This window comes from Hydractinia symbiolongicarpus, chromosome 1 (assembly GCF_029227915.1).
Source record: "Hydractinia symbiolongicarpus strain clone_291-10 chromosome 1, HSymV2.1, whole genome shotgun sequence".
In the NCBI taxonomy this organism is placed as follows: Eukaryota; Metazoa; Cnidaria; class Hydrozoa; order Anthoathecata; family Hydractiniidae; genus Hydractinia; species Hydractinia symbiolongicarpus.
In genome coordinates, this window is record NC_079875.1 from 5,311,357 (window position 1) to 5,329,472 (window position 18,116).

An 18,116-nucleotide genomic window follows, 5' to 3' on the forward strand; every position below is an offset into this window, starting at 1 on the left:
ATATTTTTCAGTTTGCTAAAGAATTTCTAATTAAAACAAAACTGTTAACCTTTTTAGAGCATTGGAATAATAAGAAATATATTTTAGGTTAGACTAAAATGTTCCCAAACATTTCACTGGCTGTTTGGTGTCATCATCTACCTAAATTTTTAAACAAAAAATTGCAAATTTTTAAATTAGCTCAAATAATTCGTCGGTTAAAAATTTATTGCTACGTAAACTATTTTTAAAATCAGTAAAGAAAATGTTTTTCCATCGATAAAGTAGGTTACCAAAATATGCACCATGGTATCATAATCTTGAGACACACCTTTCTTGTATCACCACAAATTTAATATCCCCATGCGAAAACCTTCTTTAAAACTCCATTTACCGTAAGATAAACGCCGTGTGAGGAAACTAGAAACAAATAAATCAGAGTGATAGATATTATTACAAATTCCAGACTGAATTTACCAAGCCGTTCAAAGTAAGATCTCTGTGTCACTGATGTGAACTCCATCCTCGCAGCTTTTGAATAACAATGTAGTAAACAGACAGCTCGAAAGTTAAAGAAACTATATACATTTTACAAACTATATAGACAACATCTTTACATCTTTGTAAATTATTACTTTTTTATAATGAATTTGCTACTTTTTTGTTGCGACCTTCTAAAATATAGAAATACTATCTTTTTAATATTTTTATTATATTATCGGCGCTAAAATTAGTCACGGTCTGCAAATTTTAGTAGTAAATATAACAGTAAATAACAGTAAATAGAAAGCTTGTTTTGATAAGAAAACATCTGCAACACGAATAGCTCTACTTAGTAGAAATATCGTATTACTATCTTACGTAAACCTCTAAAAAAGGATTTAGAAAAGGATAAGTTATTTTCTCGACTTTCTTGCATATTTATATCTAATATTATAAGATCTAGCTAGTTTAAGAAATAATCGAAGTTCAATTCATTAAAAAAGATAAGTGCTTCTATTGAGAAAATCATGGATGTTAAATAAACGCATGCCGTTTTTCCGTCATTTTCTGTTAGATTTTGCTGTTTTGCTTAATTTTAAGGTATTTTTTTAACCTCAATGTTCATAATGTTCATTGGTTTATCGCAACTAGTTTTTGTATAAGTCAAGAAAGTCAAACATCCGATCCGTATCCGCGTAGAATAATTTCTGACAACTAATGCTTAAAAGCCTACCTTGAACTTCTGATCCAAACTGAGTCTCTGTTTTAACAACCGTTAAAGCCATGTTATTAAACGACTGTGTGTGAATGTTGCTTTCTTGTGAAAACACGGAATTGTAATCAACATCACTGAGTGGTTTAATACGTGCAAGCTCCCCATAAGTTAGTTTTAACTGAAAATAACTTTTGCCACGATTCATTGTGCCATAAATGGATTCAGAAATGGTGGAGTAAAAACGAATGTTTGTAATCAAGGAGTCCATCGCTAAAAAAATCATATCACAGAACGTACTTAACATCTCCTGCGATAGTACTTTCAAATTTCCCTATCCACAACTCAGTTTTAAGGCATGGAAACATAAAGAAGTAATTTACCTGTCCATGACTTTCCATTGTTGTTTGAAAAGAAGCAGTTGTACGTATTTCCTCTAAAATGAAAAAATTAGAACTATTTATCAATCTAACAATATGATCTATTAAATATATATCTATTAAAAACAGCATAAGGTGAGCTAATGCTCGAAGAAGAGATAATGTTGCTGTAAAAGTTAGAACTATTAATTGTTATCATTTGTGGAAGAGGGAAAAGTTACCAAATTCCTTTGCAACAGTAACTTTCAATCAAGTCCATTTTAATTAGAACATGTTACTTTTTAACGTCTACTATTTCTGAAATAATTGCTTAGAACTGTGCTTTAGAAGCAGATATTTGTGTTTGTTCGTGTTTATTTTGTTCAGTTTGGTAATTCAATTTTAAATGGAGGGGTTATGAAATTTTTATTTTTGTACTTTTTTTTGTAATTTTTCTTTTTCTTTTTTAAGTTTAATATGATTTTATCGTTGGTTGTGGTAATTTGAGAAAATGTTTTTTTTCCTTAATTCGTTATTTCAAAATTATCGTAAGGGAACTTACTCCCATCCGACTTCCGCCGACCACTTCTGGTTGCAACGGGCGTCTACTTCACCCCTCTTAAAAGCCTCTTTTGGTCTTCCTTATTCCATATTATTAGTAAAGTGAAACATAAGAAACTTACTTATCGCCTCCTGGATTGCAAATAAAAACAGTGTCACCCAGTGGTGTTGTTGCTTTGAGTATAGATCTCACGTCAAGGTTATAATCATCCCAACCTGTTGTCATGAATATTAAAAAAGTTTCTATTATCTAATGTTTCGAACAGACATTTGTATAAAGTCTTATATAGCCTCTGATTTTCTCGACATATTTACTGCAATTTTCAAACATCCTGTCACAAGAGTGAGAATATTGTGTTGAGGAGTACTTGTAAACATAACGCCAGAAGATTTACCAATAATAGAATACAGCGAGAAAGCTTAAAAAACGTAGACAACCTTGGAGGGAGAAGTGAACAAAACTAATTAATCTGTGTGTATGCTCCCAAGGTGCCTGTTTTTAGCTTTAGAAATATTACTGCTTACCATCAATCTCACTGAATAATATAAACATTATAAACAAGCAAGTTGATACTAGGCTACAGCTAATGTAGGGTAATATTAATTTCCCCATGACATGATAGTATTTATGTTAATTAAGGATGTTTTGTACTTTAATCTACTGAACGGAAAATCGTAAAATTTACTATGCATTTTTTTATGGCTGGATATTTCTGTTTATTTAGTGACCATTTTATTCTCTCTAAGATTAATAAATTGATTGATAAAAAAGCATTCTAAACATTATTTAAGGAGTTTAATTATGGGGTCATTACTGACATCAATAAAATTGTTGATAATCTCTCTTAAGTTTGTCTGTCAAGCAATTGGATTTAGTCACAGGCCATATAATTAGTCTATAATAAATAAATAAAACAAATAGGACAGAAGATGCTACTACCTTCCAGTATCTTTACTGTAGTTGGCATAACTCCCCTCCATGATGGACAATGAGTGCTCAATCTTCTACCATTGACAGTATGGAAAATGAAAGATTCGTTTTCCATTAGACAAGAGATGCTTGATTCATGACTGTATTGAACTATGTGATTGTCTCGTAAGTAATACAATTGACTGCGTTTAGTGGTATCAGCGAAATAACTATATTGCTGCTTGTAGATAGTTTGCTTGGAGTAGAGATATCTACCAGTGTTTTCATGAATCAACAAAGCATCCTTGGTATACTTAAATCCACTTTGACATTTGCTGTTGGTTGTCACTTTCAGATCGTTCTCACGCACATCCCAACATCTCCCGCTGTTCACATTTTTTATTCGAAATTTCTTGTGTTCATCTTAAGACGTTTTATAATATTCAAAGTACATAATAAAACAAAAAACAACAACAATAACAAAAACAGCAATATTATAACAGAAAAACAGCAATATTATAACAGAAATATTATAAAAACGATATTCTGGTGTATTAATAGTCCAGTTGTGTTCTTTTTAGTTTTCTTTAAGGTCCTTCTTAACATCCCTTGAAATTTACCATAAAGGATTTTGAAAGTACAAAGAATACAACTACTTCGTTTTAAGACGTTTACTTATAATAAATTGTATTTAATTACATTTACAACAATCATTTTGTAATAAGAAGCACAATCAATGACAAAGTGGATCCTTGTACGGTGCAAACAACTGGTCTAACACACTAACATTCTGCTTCTGTCTGTACTTCTGTCTGTGTTTGGTTTTTAAAGTTAGTGAAGCTATTGTAATTCCAAATTTGAGGCCAAATAACTTAAAACGCATAGAGATAACTGAAATCATGTCCTACTTAGGTAACTAGCGACAAATCGGGACAAAAAGGATAATTAGTCGAAACTTTACGACGCTATACATTAGCGTTTCCAATCCTGCGTAATAGTGGCAAAGGGTTAACGTATTTCTGTTAACTGGCTTACATATCAGAAATTAAACCTTCGTATCTCAGAAACGCGTTCGGTAAAAGCACACGTCAAAATAATCTCTTGACTTTATAAAAAACTCCTTGTACAAAAACGTCATTAAAATGTGTACAGTTAATATCTTTTGCATTCTTCTATATCCTAAGTGGAATTTCCATGGTTCTATCGACTTGTATTAAAAATAATAATAATTATAATTACAATTGTAATAATCCTCTATTACTATTTTTAATGTATGGTTATTCGTTATCAGCATACATATCAACAGAGCCTCGGTAATCTCTTTTTTAACTGCTAATACACAAACCTTATTCGACCGAGTTACAATTTTATAATGCCTAGCATGGATTAAATAAACAATTTTTTCGCACTGAAAGCCAATAAGGTTTTTAACGATCGTTTTTAATACAATTTTTCCTCTTTAATTCCCAATTAATTCTTTTTTTTTTACATCATATTTACATTTTTAATGCAGTACGATTAAGGGAAAGATCAAAATAGGAAATAGATGAAAAAAGATAATGTTTTTGCTATGCTTGTCTCTTTGCAGCGTGCTTTTTGTGTGATAAAATTAGAACATCAAGGTTGCTTATCATTAACCCACGTGATTGCTTACTAATATCAGTTTCTATTGCACTAAATATCACGTCGTTTTCATAATTTTTATTGTTTGTCGATACCCGCATGCAACAGCTAGCCTGAACTTCGAAAGCAGCAATAATACAGACGTCTTTATGAGAGAAAACTCGAATGTACAAGGCAACAGACTTATAACGCTGGGAATTGCGGAAAGGAACACCTTAACATAGGTTTAACTTAAAAAAAGTACAAAAATTGCCTTTGCTCAAATGATTAAATTTAAAATGAAGTTTCTTACTTAGTTTGCTTCGTCCGAAAAAAGTAAATCCCCATTTGAATTCCTTCATTTCAGCACGTTTGCCACTAACATTGCATTCTTGATAAGGACAGTAAGTAAGAAGACCATGAATATAGTAATCTATCTTTCCTCGTATGGTTCTTAGTTCTTCTACATTCGCTTTCCACTGTATGTTAACAAGACAGAGGCGCATTGCAGGATCAACTTGCGTAAGCTAAATATAAAAAATGTTCTCACATCGTTAAGATGAAAGACTTTCATACACTTGGAACCAAAAACGGAGAATGTTTTTGTAGCTACAATGCAAAGGTAGAATCTGATTTTACAACTACCTTCTTAAGGTTTGCATTTTCACGAACTTTTTTAACATATGTAGCCATTTTTAGTTGTTTTTCTTTCTTTCTTTTCTTTATTTTTTTTGATTGACTATTTTTTACTTGACTATTTTTATAGAGGTATTTGTTTTGCAGAAAAGGGAAAAATTTCAAAGTAAGCTTTGTCTTTTTTAAACAAATAATATCAACCTTCACCAAAATAATGTTCACTATAAAAACCTCATTATTATTTTGCACAAAATAAAATAAGATTCTAAACTATATAAAAAGAAATCGTCTCTATTTTAACTAAAAACCATAATTTTAATGAATTTGAAGTGATCAACATAAGTTCTTTCTACCTTAATCCGCAATACATTTGTGTCTTGATCTGTAGTTAAAAAGTTTGATCCACATTTCTCTTCCAAGGATTGCATCTCATCATGTGCCAATGTGACAAATGGCGGGAAATAAAATTCGAGTTTATAATTTGTTGCTGTTGCATTTCCATCGTTTACAATTTTAATATTGCGCACAGTATTTAAGTATCTAAAACATCATGTTATTAGTAACGGAAATTTATTTTTTTTCTTTCTGACGGTTACCTTAAGGGAAATAATTGTTGTGAACTAACATTTCTGTCAATGTCACAAATGTCCCGCTAAAATTATTAAAGAACTTGTGATTTGAAATTATCGGCAAGTTTGGATTTTTTTGTTCTTTTCAAGAAATAATTTTTCTTCTCATTTAACCAGTACTTGTGTCATTTTTTTATGACTCTTATATAGAAAAACCATAACAAAGAATGTCTCTAATTCATTCTTCGCTAAATTCGTGATATTTAATCCTCGCGAAATACTACGAGTTGCTAACTTGAATTAAAATTAATTCACGAAAAAGTTGATATTCTTACTAAATACTGGCTTGATACAACATGTGACAAAAGTATGAACTACAAAATATGTAATAATGTGCATATAAAATTTCTTATTTCTTATTATTTTGTGAACATCTTGGCAGCTTCAGAGCTATTGACGTCAGTTTTTGGCAATGACCCCAATATTTTCCATATTTGTTATTTCATGGTTTAGTATTTTGTTATGTTATGAATAAAAAAAATGATCCTTATTTTTTTAATAAAATATTATCTGCTAAATTGGACAAGTGAGGTAAAAAAATTCACTAATCCTGTTCAAAGGACTTATGGAATTTTGTAAGGTAGAAACTAAAGCCATTTCTGATACAAATTTAAAAATAAGATTTGGAAAGAAAAATAATTTATGATGTTTAAATGTAAAAAAGAATAACAAAAAAAACTTTCCGACAGACATTAGTTCTTTCTAGGATAGTAAAATTATGGATAGTTACCCAATCGGTTGTGTGGCATGATCAAAATTGATTGACGGAAGTGGTTTCAGTAGTAAAGCGCGAGAATAGTTATTTCCTTGTTTCTGCTGAATGAATGCATGACGAATGTATATACCATAATCATCTTTGTGATTTACAACAAACGCCACAAACAATATATCATTACTTTCCGAAGCATCTCCCATCTAGTGTAATTGAAAACCATGTTTGAATACTATTGTGCTAACTGTTTATCTAATGCAGTGATGTTTATTTATTTATTTTTGGATCCCGCGCATGCGAATAAACTTTTAAAAGTGACACCCGATTGTCTGCTTCACTTCAGTTTAGTGAATTCAACAGATCTTTCTATGCATTAGCGACATTGCTTTGAATTTCATGCCTTGACACTGCCATACTGTTAGATGCTGTAATCAAGCGCACCCTGTTATAATTCAAAATATAACTGTTACACCCTGTTATAACTCAAAATACAAGATTTTTTATACTTCTTTAATTTTGTTACGAATTTAATTTTTATGAACTTTAAATAATTTTTTATATAAGTTTTATTAAATATCATTAAAAAATCATTTAGTTCTCTTTTCGTTTTCCCTTTCACATTTTTATACTCGATTAGAAGAGCACCCGTAGATAAGCGCCCCTAAGATAACGCAAATCAAATTCATACCTGCGCAGCGCTTAGCGGTACGCTTGATTACGTATTTTCAGTATATGTATATGCTATCAGTATGTTTGTGATGCTTTATTTCGTATGAAATTTTCTTTATAATTCTTTAAACATTTTTTAAAACAAGAATGTATTGTTTTTTAAGAAATGGAAGCTTTAATTACAAGAAGTTATGACATCACAAGTAACTCCATAACAATTAATTGCTTTTATCAATCATAATTATAATTTCTGACTATAAAAATGATGTAAAATGTTAAAAACGCTATCTGAAGAGTTAAAAATACATATAACCAACCATGAATGTACTAATAAAACTGTTGAAGACAACAATTTAATGTCCGAACTGATCAGGGGTTTTTCAAGAATATATATAAAATTCTAAACATCATTTCAAGATTTTTTGTATGAAATCAACTTTTTTCAAAGTGAAAAGTAAGCTTTTATTCTGAGATTGCGGCTGTGTTGTCGTATAAAGAGAGTCTAGCCGACATTTCAACTGTTACAATTTATAGAGAATTCCAGAGACATGAAATTGCCAGAAAATCTGTTACAACGGGTTCAAATTAAAGAAACTTAGCAAAACAACAATAAACTCGGCAGATTTGACTGCATTTTCCGACATATCATAAAATCATGCGCAATTTGAAAAAAAAATCCAACTGGTTGAGAAAATTCTTTGTGCTTTTAAGCAACAAAGTTAAATTCATACTACTTTAGTGGCATTGCTTTTCTTTCCAACATCAAATAGCCAATGATATTCGAGTATTTTGCCCTATTACGGGATTTCGCCAATCGTCAACAAAAATTAAAAAAATCAACAGAAAGTTTATACCTTAATGTTGCGATAAAACATGCTTGCTTAGAAAAGTTTTCTCTTGATAAACCACGTTACCTTAAATGTTGTTTTGTAGTGAAACTGATTATTTGTAAGACGTGTTTTGTCCAACAGGCGTATCTCACGTGGCGCTCCCGAAGATTGATATTGTATCCCAAATTTATCATAAACATTAGACCATGATATTCCTGTGTTTGGAAGGTTTAATCCGTTACCATTTATAAGCGAAAATCCATCCAAACCGAAAGCTAAATTAAATATAAAAAATGAAAAAGGAGAAACTTAATTGTAACCTATTCGGTCCGGGGGGGTTTCGAACATACTATGAGGGGGGGGGGGTCAATTTGAATCAAACTTGGCACACTTATAGTACGTCATAAAAGGAACAAAATGAGAGCAAAAAATTTTAGCCTGCGTCAGCACATTTTCTGTGACATCAGCAATAGCTTGAAATTTGTTAAAAATAACCCTATCAACCTAAAATTTAATTACGTTAGGGGGGGTGCGGAAACCCGGCCCGCCCCCGGACCGAATAGAGTTAATGTATTACTCGTTTGTTCTTAGTGGACCCAACTTACGTCTTTTTTCTTTGTTTGGAAGGGCTGTCCTGTATAAGCACTGGTACGTTCGGTCGAAGAGGTTAGTGTAGGAGATACTGAAAACATGCTCAAAATTTTTACCAACTTCTACATGATGTTGATCAGGTCTTTTAATTAAAGTTAATGATAAGTCTAAAGTATACAGAGTAAAAAATCAAGTTTATATTCACAATGTTTTTCTAAATGAAATAAAACGAAAAATAATATACATATTGAAATATATGGAACGGTTTTTGTTACACGGCTTTTGTGAGGACAATGACCTGAAAATTTTATTCCTTCTTTTCTTTCAAGATAAACAAAGCCGTATCCAAACCTTACAGAAAATAACAGATAACACATCCTGTTTGGTTTACTCTGCTCTTCTGTTTTAAGGAAATACCTCTTTTATCCCTGGTACACTTAGGTTAAAGAGAAAGCATAGCAATAACTTCATGCAGGAGTTTAGATATTCCTCTACATTTTACAGGAACTTGTTCATTAATCGTTCCAAACTTCAGCAGCATATCAACCCACTGAATAAGATTTTCTGGTAGCGGATTTTTAAAACGAAAAAAGTTTGAAATATTTCAAGCATCAGTTCTTGTCATGCCTATTTTCAAAGACACCACATCATTATTATATGATTTATTGATACTGATAGATAAATGAGATATTGAATAATATAAGATACTGATAAATAAGTAAATGCAGCCTGTCTTTTGTGTGTTTTTCGTATCCAGCCGATAAAACTTCCCGCCGTCCGAAGAAGAAAAGAGACAACAGGCACGGGGCAAAGTGCTTTAATTTATTTAAGATCTTTAACTATGGATTTGCATAATGTACAATTTTAAATAATTTAACTCCTTTTAACGTATCCCCACTACGCTAGAGGGCGTTAATGTTTTCAAATTATTATTTTGATTGGCATCAGCAAAAGTTATTTCTAACAATCATTTCAGGCATAATTTTGGCAGACATCATGTCTTTTTTCTTACAACACAACATGGAAAGGTAGGGCACCATAGTTTCCTTGTGTTGGGCTGTAACACAAGGAGGGGTCCTTGCCTCAAACTCCAATCGCCCCTTTCCCATACCCCGTCTAAATCAACTTAAATTGCATTCTGACTTATTCTTTAGGGAAGAACTTCTAGATCAATATTAGTAGGTTCCTCAATATTTTTCCAAACACCATCAAACGAAATTGGAAATGGAGAAACGGCAAGTACAACTGTCTAAAAAAAAGGTGCACATAAAGGAAAGACTTCGTACTACTTCATTGTTGTGATACTGTCGTTCAATTTCATTTCATAATTTTATCTTTTATTTTTTTATTTTCAATATATTTTCTGTGTTTTTATTTTCTTATTTTTTTTAAGCTTATTTAGAACTTCGTACCTTCGACAAAACGTCCAAAGAAGCATGCCTTTCTTCCGTCCGGATTAATCCCTGTAATGTCTGTCATATTAGCGACACAACTGCAATTTCTGTTATGGTAAAGAACGCCATTGTAAAATCGTTTGTAGTTTTCCATTTGATACCGAAAACACTTTTTTACACACTCCAGCATGTTTCCGACATGCATAGCATATGATGATACTGATGATCCAGCTGCGGGAATCCCATCTACCTCAACACACTGAGCTAGAAATTGCAAAAAATGCCATTAAATCTATGTTTACTGAGGTGTACTCCATCACCACTTTTGAAAAAATTTAAAAAAAACGCTGCTTTAAAATACTGCTTCTATAGGATTAAAAATTTGAAAAAATGAGATCATTAAGCATGGTCATTCCTTAAAAATATTACCACGTATCTGTTTAGTCATTGTCACTAAATAATATACTTATTATCGTGTCATTTAAGAGCAAGTACACATCATAATATCTATATCATTCACTGGTCATAATTTTAGTATTGTCACAAAATTATTATATTGGCGCATATTCAGTTATTGACATCAGGTTTGTACACAGACCATTGGCAATTGATACGCATTCAATATCCGGTTTACGCACAAACCAATGACAATGCATATGCAGTCAATATCCGGTTTATGCTCTAACCAATGACAATGCATGTGCAGTCAATATCCGGTTTATGCTCATACCAATGAGAATAAATATGCAGTCAATATTCGGTCTAAGCACAAACCAATGACAATGCATATGCAGTCAATATCTGATTTATGCTCGAACCAATGACAATGCATATACAGTCAACATCCGGTTTATGTTTGAATATATGACAATGGTTATGCAGTCAATATCCGGTTTATGGTCATACCAATGAGAATAGATATGCAGTCAATATCCGGTTTATGGTCATACCAATGGGAATAGATATGCAGTCAATATCCGGTTTATGCACAAACCAAGGACAATGGATATGCAGTCAACATCCGGTTTATGTTTGAATATATGACAATGGTTATGCAGTCAATATCCGGTTTATGGTCATACCAATGAGAATAGATATGCAGTCAATATCCGGTTTATGGTCATACCAATGAGAATAGATATGCAGTCAATATCCAGGTTATGCACAAACAAATGACAATGCATATGCAGTGAAAATCCGGTTTATGCACAGATCAATGACAATGAATATGCAGTTAATCTCTGGTTTATGCACAAACCAATGGTAATATATATACAGTCAATATTACGTTTATGCAATAACCAATGAATACTAGTCAGCACTTGTTATTTTAACTGCTCTTATCTCGCACGTTTATAATGACGATTTCTAATCTTGACCCTCAACCATTTTTTAGGCTGTTTTACAACCCCTAATCTCCAAATAACTAATATAATTGAAATTTATTCAAATGTTTTATTTTTCCTTTCGACACAATTAGTATAGAAACAAGCTTGCATGTTAGTTATAAATTAAACATCCCGGCTTTAACCCTATTCGGTCCGGGGTTTTTCGAACATACTATGACCGGGGGGGGGGCGGATTCAGCCCCCCCTCAATAACTTTTCATAGGGTTGTTCAAATTGAGTCAAACTTGGCACACTTATAGTACATCAGAAAAGGAACAAAATGGCGCCAAAAAAAATTTGCTTGCGTCAGCACATTTTCTGTGACGTCATCAAAAGCTTGAAAATTGTTAAAAATGCCACTATCTGCTTAAAATATAATTACTTTTGTTCTAGAGCGAATTTTTACATTCTGTTTGAAGTTTCTGAAATTTAAATTAAAGTTATTTAACATATCTTCCGGTTTTTACATGGATCGGATGAAAAATTGCCAAAAATTGCCCGAAAATCCGTTTTTTTCCGATTTTCGGGTAAAATCCGACAAAATCGGGAAATCGGATAGTCACGTGTTCAAATTATTCCAAATGATTCTTCTTGATGAAACAAAGTTGTGTTGCAAGTTTCAAGTTCTAAGGAGAATCCTAACAGGAGTTATTATTTTTTCCCCATTATAAGGATTTCATAGAGATTTTTAGGGGTAGTTTCGAGTAATGGCCAATATCATAGCCTCTGAAAGGTATGGGACCTAAAAAATTAGCATGCAGGTGTCTAATAGATAAATGTTGAAACTCAGTAAGTATCATAGCCATATAGCAAAGCAATCAGGAGTTATTAAAAAAAAACCGTCAGGGGGGGCGGAATCCGCCCCCCCCCGGACCGAATAGGGTTAAAAGCCTTAGAAAGAAATCTCTTTTTAACAAAAACATTCTTGCAAAGTATGGTGTACACATTCTGTCAAGAAAAAACCCAAATATTTTAGGCATCATTCAATATTTGTACATCATAAAGTTTGAGGTAGCGGATATTAAAAATTCATAGATACTGGAGTTTAAATTTCGATCATGAAAAAAAGGTTCTTCCGAAATGGTATATTGTTGCAATGCGTCAGGACTCTTTAAACTGCTTTGGAGTAGCGGATAAACAGTAGGACGGAATAAATGTGACAGAGGTAAATTTATTGCAAATTAATAATTATTGTTTGTCTACTTAAATGACATGCCAAACAACTTGGATTCTGATAAAATGGTACGTTTTAATTTGATAACAAACTAAAAAAGGATGGCTGGGTGTATTGAATTTGCTATTCTTTTTATATATCGGGGGAGGGTAGTAACAAAAAACATCTGAAGTTAGAAATGAGGTTAGGAATGATTCAGTATTTGTTTAGTGTCTATACAAAAACATTGATTTCTTTTTCTTTACCCCTGTCACGTATGTTTATGCGTTTTTTTAAAAAAAGCATCTAATGTTTCTAACTTTTATACCCAGGGGACAAGTCTCGCCTTTAACTGTTGGTCATAATTTATCTCTGAAACGTTAAAATTATGGTGAAAAATGGAAATTCAGTAAGCAAATATTATCTTGAGTAGAATTTGCGCAAATTTTACAAAGATAACTTACGATGAGCATGTAGTAACCACATCACATGTATCTAAAACAATAAAATGAGTTGAACATAAAAAGTTAAAAAAGTTCACTAAAGAAGAAGAAGAAGAAGAAGAAGAAGAAGAAGAAGAAGAAGAAGAAGAAGAAGAAGAAGAAGAAGAAGAAGAAGAAGAAGAAGAAGAAGAAGAAGAAGAAGAAGAAGAAGAAGAAGAAGAAGAAGAAGAAGAAGAAGAAGAAGAAGAAGAAGAAGAAGAAGAAGAAGAAGAAGAAGAAGAAGAAGAAGAAGAAGAAGAAGAAGAAGAAGAAGAAGAAGAAGAAGAAGAAGAAGAAGAAGAAGAAGAATACTTACCGTTAAATAAATAACAAACAAAATCTTTTGTAAGACTTTCATGCTTCTTTCTCGACTACTTGGTTTAACTGATTAAAAAATTTCACCAAGTGTAATTTTGATTCTATTTTAAACCCATTCACCATTATACTGTTCTTCGATCCAATTTATCTGGCACAGAGTAGGCATGTTGCAACATTGAATACCCTCAACTAAAAACAAAAACAACATCAAATAGTTGTTTACAAAAAACGTGAAGGTGTTAAACTGGTTTAAAGAAGCAAGCATTCATGATAGATATGAATTTATTTTAAATTGTTTACGTTTTAGTGGTCACGAAGCTTCACAATTTCGAAAGTTTTAGTCACGAAGTACAACTTGTTTTTCATTCTTTATTCATACGAAACGTGACGCTGTGTAAAGAGGATTTCGTCACAAATATAACTTTTTCTATTTAGCTTAAAATCTGAGTAGTAAGGTGAAAGGGTTGGAGACGGCAAAAGATTTCAAGAAAAAAACTTTCCCACAACGTCTTATTTTCAAAAATCCTTGACAGTAAAACGGCACTTTCCTGGTTACATCCAGCAAAGCTGTGGCAGCAACCTCGATCCTAGGGCTTTTTTTCTCGCTGTCACTTATATCAAAAATGAAAAAAGCCCTGGAATCGAGGTTGCTCTAACAATTAATTTGTTAGACTAACTTTGGGCAGGGCGTATTTAGTCACTACCCCACCACCAGAGTGTTGTAATCTTAATTATAGTTCTATGATAAGTAATATTTCGTAGTTGTTTTCAGACGTAGTTAAGTTTTGTACCCCAACATTTTCCCTCTATTAGAAAAGCATTGTGTCGCGAGCGCTTTTTGCGGAGCTAAACCAGCGAGCAAAGCAAGCTGAGCGCGAGCGCAAGCGCAATATTTATTTATTTATTTATTTCCGAATTTATATACAGGATGAGTATGTCAGTAAAAAATACTGTTATAAATATACGTCCTGTTTATGCATACGTTAAAATCTAGTTAGTAATATATATTAAAAATGCAAAGAAAAGTATCAAACTGAAAAAAATATAATATCAAAAACTGATGGGAAACGCAAAATTAGCCAAAACGTGCGAAAAAGTAACGACCAAAAGAAACAGTGGCAGGAAAGAAGTAGTTGCCATCGAAAAGAAATTAAAAACTAGTTTACACATACACACAATCACACAAATAAATCAATATAACCAAAAACTAAAAATTCGACGAACTATCTCGGCAAGTGTAACTTAGAACAAGTCGCCATGAACAATCTAAAAGGTGTATTACGAGAAAACTTAAAGTATAAAAAATACTCAAAGAATTTATCTAAACTCAAAATTTAGTAACTTGTTACTAAACTCATGTCCACTCTGCCGGATCTCCTTGGGCAAGGAGTTGAAAAGCCTAGCTCCTTGAAAGAAGAAACCCGACCGAGCAAACTCAAGTTTTATTTTAGGAATTTTTAAAAGAAAATTCTGATTTCTAGTTGAAAAATTATGGGAGTTTAAAGTAAAATAATTATCAAAATTCGAGCAACAATCACCATCCAAACATTTTTTTACCAACTTAACAGCATGTTTTTTAATCATGTCTGATGTGTTGATACTCGCATCTTTTGTTATCGTTATTGCTCGTCTATCCAACGATCGTAATTTTTGTGATTGTGTTGCTGTTAAATTTAAAAATGACAAGCAATTATATCGAATAACAGATTGTATGATAGATCGATAAACACGTCTGATAGCTTCTTCGTTCAAGAAATACTTGAGTTTACACAACAACCTTAACTTTGACGAGGACTTTTTGTACATACTATCAAATTGCGGACCAATATTAAGAGTGTGATCGATTACTGTACCAAGATATTTATAAGATGTAGTCACATTGATTGGTACTCCGTCAAAAAGCAATGCAAAGTCAGCTTTTGACATTGCTAATCTTTTTGCTGTCCCAAATAGCACGCACTCAGTCTTTCCAGGTTTTAAATTAATCACAAGTTCATTTTCACGAAAGTATGAGCTGATGTTCTTTAAATCATTATTTAACAATTCTTCTATCTGAGAAATTTTGTTTGAAGAAACGTAGATAACAGTATCATCAGCGAATTCCACAACGTCAGCTTTTTTCAGAATGTCCGGAAAATCGTTAAAGAAAATTAAAAACAGTAGAGGTCCAAGGATAGAACCTTGTGGCACCCCACACAAAACCGGATAAGGATCGGATAACACATCGTCAAAACCAACAATTTGTTTTCTGTCAAACAAATAGCTCTCAAACCACTGAAGTGTGACATTGCTTACCCCATATTGTTTTAACTTTGCTAGAAGGGTTGCGTGTCCAAGGGTATCGAAAGCTTTCGATAAGTCAATGAATATCGCGCCAGTAATTTTTCCTTTGTCTGCAGCTTTTCTTATATCATCTAACAATAATGCTGTTGCAAGCTCGGTCGATCTCTTTTTACGGTAGCCAAATTGCTTCTCTGACAGTAAATTGTTGGATTCTAAATATTCACTCAATTGGTTGTGGACAGCTTTTTCCATAATTTTGGACAGCACAGGCAGTATTGAAATAGGGCGGTAATTATCAGGATTTGCTCGTTCTCCAGATTTGTGAAGAGGTTTGATCAAAGCAATTTTCCATTCAGTTGGCATAACTCCGGTCTTTAAAGAAAGATTTACAATGAATGCCATTGGTTTTGAAATCATCTCGGCACTGTCCTTTATCAAGTTAGGAGGTAAATTATCAAATCCAGTTGCTTTGCTACGCTTTAACGATTTCAGTTCTTTTTGGATGTACACTTTGCTGACATACGAAAACTCAAAGACTTCCTCAGTTCTAGAGCGATTCTGTTGTTGACGTTTCCAAGCGAAATTGACGAGTGGTATAAAACGATTCTTCAAATCCCGAGCAACAGTACTAAAGAAATTACAAAACTTGTTTGCTTTCGAACGGTTACTGGCCTGGTCGTCAACAGGTTTTACTAACGATTCAGGTGTTTTATTGTTGGACGGAAAAACTGACTTTAAAGCTTTCCAAAATTTTTGAGGATTGTTTCGATTTTCGTACAATAAATCTTGATGGTAAGTTCTTTTTGCTTTTCGAACTAAATTGTTGCAGTGGTTTCTGGCAATTTTAAATGAAGTCCAGTCGTTTTTATTTTTAGATCTTCGCGCTTTGCGTAACAATTGATCTTTATGATTAATCTGCCCTTTTACTTCCTGTGTGAGCCATGGACAATGTATTCCCTTTACTCGTTTGGTTATCTTGGGAGCATGCTTGTTATATACCGTTGTTAAAATATCTTTGAAAAATGTCCATGCACGATTTACATCAGTCATATCATAAAGTGCATTCCACTCTTCCGATTCAAGATCACGGCACATATGCGATTTGTTGTATTTTGAATAATTACGACATGTAATAGTTTTGAATTGGTATTTAACGTGATTCATTTTACGCACGCATCCTATCATGTCATGATCGCTGAAATCTAATGGTGCTACATCAACCGTAGATATTAAACTTTTGTTGTTAGTTAAAATAATGTCAATTATAGTACTCGTATCTTCAGTCACTCGAGTTGGTTTAGTTATCAATTGAACAAAACCGTGCAAAGTAATCAAGTCTTTTAATTCTCTGCATATATTTCTATTTCCGTAGTTAACATTGAAGTCCCCAAGGATTATAGTCTCAAGATTTGTACTGTTAATGAGAGTTAACATATCATCGAAAATGTTGTTAAAATGTGCGTGAAGATAATTTGACCCATCCGGGGGTCTGTAAAAACTCCCAACTAAGAAACTTTTTGAGTTTTTCTGGAATATTTCTATAATGATACCTTCAACTTCATCTCTTTCAAGATCTTTTCTTCGTTTCCAACTGATTTTATTTGATATATACATGGCAACACCACCGTGGGTACCATTTGTTCTGTTCTTTTTAATGAACTTGTACCCCGGAATTTGATACAAACTATCGTCATCGTTAAAACTGTGAGAATGAATATGTGTTTCGGATAGTGTTAATAAATCTACGTTTTTATACAAACCAAAAAACGATTGGATTTTTTCAAAACTTTGTAATAACCCTCTGATATTTTGATGAAATATGCGTATTCCTTTTTTCTTTATCAAATTCTCCATACATGGATTAGGACCGGGACATGTCTCCACATCTCCACATATGATCAACAAAATGTGTAACAACGATCTCGGTTTGAATTTCGAATAATTTTTCTTCTGTGTAAATAAAGATGATAAAGCAAAGTTCTCCTGCTCATACATATCTTCTGCATTCATCGTAATGCTAACACCATCGTTTGTACAAAAATTCTTTTTGCTCACTCGGAAAACCGTAAGCCAAACTATGAAAATAAAAACTGCTAGCCACAAGCCAGTGACCGCACGTTCCGCCATCTTAGAATGAAACCCATTTGCCATTTAAGCAAACGAAAATATTTCTTACCGAGGAACTTTTTTAAAAAGTTTGTCAGGTGTCCACTTATGAAGTTTAGTTCAGTTCCGCTTATGACCTCCAGATTACAAACTGGCCTATTTCAAAAAAAGATTTTTTTTTTCGTACTGGGTATGAAGTGACTTTTCGGCGCGAAATGTGCAAATCAAAATAGGAAATCGAATACAACGTTCAATATTTCTTCTTTTAAAGAAGAAAAGTGAAAAAAAAAACACGTAAACAATAAAAACTGAGGGAAGT

The 18,116-nt window shown here is 32.6% G+C and overlaps 1 protein-coding gene across 1 annotated transcript; it reads right to left on the reverse strand.

Annotated features, from left to right (window-relative positions):
* Nucleotides 1-45: 45 nt before the first annotated feature.
* LOC130633223 (uncharacterized) lies at nucleotides 46-13,532 on the reverse strand. Its single transcript, XM_057444535.1, has 13 exons — nucleotides 13,407-13,532; nucleotides 13,073-13,103; nucleotides 10,086-10,331; nucleotides 8,688-8,840; nucleotides 8,167-8,357; nucleotides 6,602-6,786; nucleotides 5,596-5,782; nucleotides 4,920-5,133; nucleotides 3,035-3,427; nucleotides 2,217-2,310; nucleotides 1,558-1,610; nucleotides 1,196-1,447; nucleotides 46-399 (listed from the first exon to the last, which is right to left on the reverse strand). The coding sequence occupies exons 1-13, from the start codon at nucleotides 13,446-13,448 to the stop codon at nucleotides 332-334; spliced, it is 2,109 nt and encodes a 702-aa protein (XP_057300518.1). The 5' UTR covers nucleotides 13,449-13,532; the 3' UTR covers nucleotides 46-331.
* Nucleotides 13,533-18,116: the final 4,584 nt, after the last annotated feature.

Coding starts and splice junctions, on each gene's coding strand:
- LOC130633223 (XM_057444535.1), bottom strand. CDS start 13,448: ATGAAAGTCTTACAAAAGATTTTGTTTGTTATTTATTTAACG. Junction 8,841..10,085: donor CTTTGGACGTTTTGTCGAAG/GTACGAAGTTCT, acceptor TGTATACTTTAG/ACTTATCATTAACTTTAATT. Junction 1,448..1,557: donor CAATGGAAAGTCATGGACAG/GTAAATTACTTC, acceptor TGATTTTTTTAG/CGATGGACTCCTTGATTACA.